The following is a 7,253-nucleotide window of genomic DNA, read 5'->3' as shown; positions in this document are numbered from 1 at the left end:
GAGGGGGGGGGAAAGGTCATGTGTACATACACCATACAGAGGGGGTTATATAAATTTACACCAAGAGTATACGTACCATACCATACTAGACACCATTAAATAAAGTAAATTTTTGTGGTTAGTGTACCTTTAATCCACTCATTAGAGGCACACAGTGTAAAGCCTCTTTATCAACAGGTGGGCTAATTGGGAGATTTGGTTTGAAATGCATCCATTGCTTCTGTCCCCTCCTTCCTATACGACGAGGGTCAGATGTTACAGACTTAGTGACGGCATTAGCTAATATTTTAGCTGTTAATCCCCTTTCTATAATTACAAGCGAGTGTTGGCTTTCCTTCTCTTGGCACGCAATACTTATACTAGAAACCAGCATTTCAGAGACACAATTTTGACTGAGAAGTCCTGAGCTATTAAATAGGAATTCCACCAAAAAAAAATCATTTTACCAGGAGAGGAGTGAAAAGAAGCTCATGTGTTAAATTGCCAGACCAAAGGGAAGGCTGGAGTTCAGCTTTAGAAATGGCTTCCCAGGCTCAGTCTGTGATGACCAGGGAATGCTGCTTGAAATAGAACGTGTCTTAGCCCTGCCTTCCTAAATGCTTATACTAGACATACAGTGAAGGTGATATTGAGGATTCATGAACACACTGGACATCTGTATGTACAAAATTGTCCTTTTTCAGGATTTCTCCTGGGCCAGGGAAGAAACTAAAGTGATGGTTAGGCACTGCATATAGATTTTCAGAGGATTAGTTCAGTTATCACTGGGCACACTAGCTCTGGTTCAGCAGCACTCCACATCACAGGGACACCCCCTAAAAAAGAAGAGGGGTGGGCAGGACCCAGATTTGAAATATATACAATCTAATGAGAACAAACAAATGTCCAAAGTTTTTAAAGAACTCCGGGTAAAAAATATGTATTAACCCTTGCAGTGGGGCTACCCCTACACTGCAAGGGTTAAATGCTCGTTTTTGGCTAGGGGGGAAAAATAACAGATATACTCACCCAATCCTCGGAGCCTGTGGCCCGTCTCCTCCGCCGCAGTGATGGTATGTCCCTCAGTGTCCCATTGTCCTATACACAGTGTATAGGACCTGATGACTCAGGGACCTTAGGCTTCTGCAGCGGAGGGGAAGAGAGGCACCTAACAGCAAGCCAGCTTAGAGGTTCGGGTGAGCACAACTTTTTTTTTTTTTACCCCAGCCAAAAACAAGCACTTAACCCTTGAACTAGAGTTTTTATATTCTGGGAGAAAAGGCCATCTTTAGCAGAACTAAGACAAGGCATTGTTTGTAGAACTACAAATGTCAGCAGACTCTCCTCTGAAATGGAGGATGGGTTTCTGGGCTCAGACACGAGACGTCCTCCACCAGAAGCTCACAGACAGGTGCAAAAGAAAAACCGATGGAAATCTCCGTGACAGGCAAATTATTGCGTATGATTTGGTGGGACTTCAATGTATTGTCTGCTGGTGTTAAACCTCCTTTGATGTCTGCACCAGGATATGATCCAGCTTACAGTTTTCAGCATAATGTTTTACACAGAGAGGGACGACGTCTAATGATCTGCAGTAATTACCAAAAGGCTTCAATCATTTTTGCGGTCTACAAGCTTCCGAACACCGGCAGCTGCTGGAAAGGTGGGGGGTAGATTTCATCGAGCGAGTCTCCAGGAACTTGGCATTTGGGATTTCAGAGACACGTTTGACCCTGGAGGCAGCTGTGACCATCACAAGTGGGCAATGAGAGCGTGAGCACCTGGTACCCTGGAATCTGGACTGGGCTAATTAAAGAAGAGTCATCAACAGTTCAATGCCAGTGCCGTGAGATGTGCTCAACATTACGCAACTCGCCAACCTTTAGTCTTCATAACTTTCCTCTATGTATATTACCGTACTGAAAATAATCTTATAATGGGTGTCAATGGTTTACAAAAAGGTTTTCAAAACTCCCACAAGAAAGATTGCTTAAAGCAGATCCCCCCATTCCCTACTAATTACCAAGAAAATAAAAACTAAGCTAAAAGCCATTTATACTTGCCTGAATCCGCAATCACATGAGGCACAAGGTCCCGCATCTTGTATCGTCTGCAGAGGAGGGCCCTGTTTTCCCTTCAGCTCCATGAAACTAGCTGTATAACAATTCTTTTTTTCTAAAAAGTTTTGAACCAAGTACTTCCATTTCCCTTTTTGAAGGTGTTCCTCTCCACTGCGCTTCTAGGGAAGTGCGCACTTTACAAGCGGGTAGGAGCTGAAATGTCAGGACTACATACCCCGCGATTCCCTCTGTGCTGAACATAGCGTGCATGCATGCCCTACGCACATCTCCTCGCAGATAGGATACAATGGAAAAGCACTTACTCCTCATGAAATATAATTTTATAAATACAACATTTTTAAAAGGAATTTAAAATGCTCACAATTGTGATGGTGTATTGAAGCCCATAACATCAATAAAGCTTTTTAGGGTTCATACCAAAGATCCATAACAGCATCACTAACAGGGGAAGAGCAGCCACTGGACCAGCCACCTGCTGTGTCTACCAACAGAGCTGACATGCTTCAGGGGTATACCCCCTTCCTCAGGGCTAATTCCTGACCTGTACCACAGACAATATATGTCTGTCCGACAGTCCAATCAGCCTACTCAGAAATGATCCAACTATATTCTAATTTCTCATAGGACGTCAGATCCGTTGTCGGTGCATATACCTGGTCTGGGGGGAGGGGGGGAACGCTCATTGGAGGTCAGCGGGGGAGGTGCTCAGAAATAAGTGCACTTTCTCTGAAAATGCTGCACGTATTCTTTAAATCATCCTGTGCAGATAAATATACCTAGAGCACCACTGCTGACCTCCATTTAAAATTGCAAATTTCCTTACAGCCTGGAAGAATATTTTGTGTTAGAAGTACACTGAAATAAGTGAGTAATAAGTCATCTACTGACCTCCTGAATTGCCTGTCCCGGTAGGCTCTGGTGGTCCAGATTCTGGGGTCTACCACCGCTACCAGGAAGACCACCAGTATCACAATAAAGATGACCAGCAGGACCACTCGCTGGCGGGAGAACTGCGTCACCGAGGGCAGACTACAGTGCCAGGACCCAGGAAACAAGCAGGAAAAGCTAATTCTGGAAAGAGAAAAAAAAATAAGAAATAAATTAGAATTCTGAACCATCATCACCAGTGCGAGTCTTCAGTTCAGGTTTGAATGGATTTTTATTAACAGAACTAAACAGCATATCACATGGCATCTCTCCTACTGAACTAAAGAACGCCACCCTTATATGTTCTGGTCATGAGAAGATGTAGAGCAGGGGTAGGTGTTCTGTAGTCCAGCAGAGGTGAAAGCACTACTAGGGATTTCAGTGCCGCAGAAGCAGTGTTGTCAGTGCTCACTGGATTTATTGAAGATCAGCAGGGATTTGTTTGTACTTGCAGCATTTTAAAAATGGCAAAACACAGGGAAATATACATGTATATAGAAACGGAAAGTACAATGTATGATGTGATTTACACGTAGCATAGGATGGGGGTGAAAAAAAAGACACATTGAGGGTAACCAATCACCTACTAAAATCCCTCCTCATTGACCTACCCTCTACACAGGCTATCCCCCTTCAGTCTATCATGAATGCTGCTGCTAGGCTCATCCACCTGACCAACCGCTCAGTGTCTGCAACCCCCCTCTGTCAATCCCTGCACTGGCTTCCAATAGCCAAAAGGATACAATTCTAAATATTAACATTCACTTACAAAGCCATTCACAGCTCTGCCCCCGGATATAACTTCAATCTCATTTCAAAGTATCACCTTTACTGTCCCGCCTGCTCCTCCCAAGACCTCCTGCTCTCTAGTTTCTTGGTCAACAGTTGCTTGCCTCCAGGATTCCTCTCTCCAATCCTCTGGAACTCCCTACCCCAACCTGTCCAGCTATCTCCTACTTTGACTGCCTTTAGGCAATCCCTGAAGATTCATAACCTCAGGGAAGCCTACCGCACCACAAACTAACCACTGAACTATCACTTTCTTAAACAATTCATCCCCACACAGCAACCTCCTCATGTATCACTTGCCCCTCCCCCTTACATTGTAAGCCCTCAGGGCCCTTCTTACCGTCTTGTCTTGAATTGTATTGTAATTGTAAGGTCTTCCTTATATTGTAAAGCGCTGTGCAAACTGTTGGCGCTATATAAATTCTGTATAATAATTAACAACATCAGAAATAGCTGAGAGTAGGGAGTGGACAAAACAATATTCAGGAGCCAGGCTGTCCAATCTATGAGTGGGATTTTTTGGGGGGGAAAGCTCCATTGACAACATGTAAAGAAAGCCTCAAATGTTAAGCGCCAGCCATAATTTGAAGGGAGCATTGGCTCCCGGGATATGTCCAGCCCTGGCTAAAGGTGACCATACACTGCACGATTCTCGTACGAGGATCGTTCAGTGTATGGAAGGCGTGCGACCGTTTCTATTGTACTGTCGCACGTCTTTTGTTTAAGGAGCATGTTAGAAAACCAGCCGAAAATAGTTTGTGGCATGCTCGGGAGACAAATGGCGAACGGGCCGGTGTGCACACGCGCACACTGCCCGTTCAGCATTGTGGTCATTGGAAGCCCGCCCCTCAGCGTGGCGGGCTTGCGATGATTGCAAGTACAATCTGCCTGCCCAAGATGGGCAGATCGTACTTTTTTAAATTACTTTACAACCAAGACCTTAGTCTTGCGATGGTTGTAAAGTGTATGGCCACCTTAAGAGCCACATGTTCATTTAAAGCTGCTGACTGCCAAATGCTGGCCTGGTCACTTTTGCCCACTGCTCTGTCCAGCCACCAAAAGACACGACCGCTGATAAAAATTACCTGGCCATAGGCAACACTCCGGGTTACCTCCTCTTCTCGCCTGCTCTCCACATGTCACCTGCTCCACAGTCTGTCACCGCAAAGTCCAGTCACAGCTTCCAACATCGCCTCCTCCTCCTCCAGCGCCTTCTGTAATGACACATATAAAAATGAGGTCAGCACCTGGACACAAGCCTAATTTTTACCTCTCTTAGCTCAGCAAGTGTTATATGATACGCATGTTAAACATTAACCCTGGTGATTAGTGCATGCGACACGTGGACAGAGATAATGGACCTGCAATAACTTCCACTCATACTTTATGTGCAGCACTTATCATAATGTACACATACAGAGCTGGCTTTGTGTGATCCGGGCAGTCACCCCCAGTACCAGTCTGAAAGGGAGGCAAGACCCTCCAATTTTACTGGGAGAACCTGATCACTCAACCTCCCTCTCTTTATCCTCTCTGCTATGCAAGAGTCCTTGGTTGGATGTTTCGTAAGGCAGAACTCCAGCCAAAATAAGATTAAAATGAACAGCCCATCAACAGATCAAATAAAAACAGCTTCTGCTGCAATAGTCATCTTCAGACCAGAGATCTCCTCCTAGTACTGTTTTCCAGCCACTAGATGCCCCCTGGCTGATAGCCATGGCCATTTAAGCCACTTCCTCTCAGCACAGGTCATTTTGGACCCATCTCCAGCCTGAGACTGGGCAGTGAAAGGAGAAGCAGCACAGTGATGAGATTATCTGTTACTGTGCTTTCTCCTCCTATCAGCATGCTCCTTATGCTGCTTATCTATTCACACTCTATACAGTGACTGCAGGAGGAGGGGAGACTCCTTCTGTGTTCGAGCGGGGCTCCTTCCAGGTTTGGAAGAGCTCAGGTTTGGACCAGGTTCAGTCCAAACCTGAGCTCATCCCTTCTACAGACCTCTGCAGAGAGACCACTGCTTTCTCACATAGAGCAACAGTTCTTCACCAGATGCTGGCAGGGGACAGTCTTCTATACTCTGTGACTGCCTTCTAAAGAAAATGAACTGCACACCTTTTGTTTGGATGCACCTGGAATGTAAACAGATGATTTCAACTGCAAGTTCAATTGAGCTTTACATTTATTTATTTTTTAAATGAACTGTAAGTCTCGGAACTCCTTTTGTCTTGATGCACCTGAAATGTATTCAGTCGATTTAAACTAAAGGTTCAGTCGGGCTCTAAACCCCTTTCTGTACCCCCTTCATACCCAACAGCCAGTATGGGTCTCTCTAGATCAGGGGTGGGCAAACTCTGGCCCTCCAGCTGTGGTGAAACTGCAAATCCCATTATGCATCTGTGGCTGGGAGAATGTTGCAATGCCTCATGGGATTTGTAGTTCCACAAGAGCTGGAGGGTCGGAGTTTGCCCATCCCTGGTCCTGATCCCAGAAGACAATGCCCTTTCTTTCACCTATTGGCCACAGCTATGTCCACTCAGCAAAGACTCTGATTGGCTGCTAAAGGGCATGTGACCAGTCAGTCGCTCTCTATCTATTGCACAGAGTATGGTATATCTATTCTCTCTCTCTATCGATAAACTTTGTAATATTATTATTGATAAGAAAAGTTAGCCAATGGGGGGCTGCAAGGCTTTTCAGGCAGATGACACACATACACACAGATACCGGTCTACTGAACAGCAGCCCCTTATTATGTCTACACTTGCTCTGACCCATGCACTGTGTAGCAATGTATGCTGAGCGCACTACAAGTCCCAGAATTCCCTCTCTATAAAGTGTTCTCAGTGACAGGGACAATGACAAGCCCCGGGTCGGTGTTACCTGTGGCTTCCAGCAGTACAAGCTGTCATGCCCCGCACACTGCCAGCTCTGCCCTCACTTTGCTCACCCGGAAGTGTGTGTGGCCGCCGCGACTTGCCAATAGTCTACGTCAGCCTTGTCTTCCGCTTAACTTTATTGACCACCCGGCCGTGGAGTCTGAATGCTGACGTTAGGAAGCAGCGTGTGGGGTGTGGTTTATGTAAATGAGACTAGCTGCATGGAGAGAGCTCCATGCTGTGGTCATCCTGTGCTAAGAGACTGTTATGTAGTTTCCGGAAGAAGAAGTAGAAATCCCTTCCTACTCTGTGTGGCCGGTTCACATTTATGCCAGTGCCTACAATTTAGTGTTTTTTAAAGGAAAACTTCACTCCTGTGCGTATGCATACCAGCGCACATGTGCAGACATGAATGGGTGCTAGATAAGCGTGTGCGGGTCAAATTCCTTTATTGGCATCTAACCTTTACCCTAAAATATAGCTAAGTCCAAAAACAAAAATGTGTATAGCAGCTTACCGGTCCTTTCATGTGGCAACTGCATTCGTTTTCTTCTTTCAGGAGAAGTACATTTTCTGCAAGTATATTGTGCTGCATGAA

At 45.5% G+C, this 7,253-nt stretch overlaps 1 protein-coding gene across 1 annotated transcript in view; it reads right to left on the bottom strand.

Moving 5' to 3' along the window:
• The window catches only part of ENTPD7 (ectonucleoside triphosphate diphosphohydrolase 7), a 23,744-nt gene extending 16,999 nt beyond the window's left edge, over positions 1-6,745 (bottom strand). The window contains exons 1-3 of the mRNA XM_018558664.1: positions 6,660-6,745; positions 4,862-4,990; positions 2,949-3,131 (exon numbers count right to left, since the gene is read on the bottom strand). Of these exons, the coding sequence (XP_018414166.1) occupies positions 2,949-3,131; positions 4,862-4,869 (191 nt within the window). The 5' untranslated portion in view covers positions 4,870-4,990; positions 6,660-6,745. The remainder of the gene's footprint in view (positions 1-2,948; positions 3,132-4,861; positions 4,991-6,659) is intronic.
• Between the last annotated feature and the right edge of the window lie 508 nt (positions 6,746-7,253).

The sequence above is a fragment of the Nanorana parkeri genome, unplaced genomic scaffold (assembly GCF_000935625.1).
Source record: "Nanorana parkeri isolate BGI_ZX_2015 unplaced genomic scaffold, ASM93562v1 scaffold2, whole genome shotgun sequence".
Classification (NCBI taxonomy): Eukaryota; Metazoa; Chordata; class Amphibia; order Anura; family Dicroglossidae; genus Nanorana; species Nanorana parkeri.
Note: the sequence above shows the minus strand (reverse complement) of the source record. Positions and strands in the feature narration are given on the sequence as shown.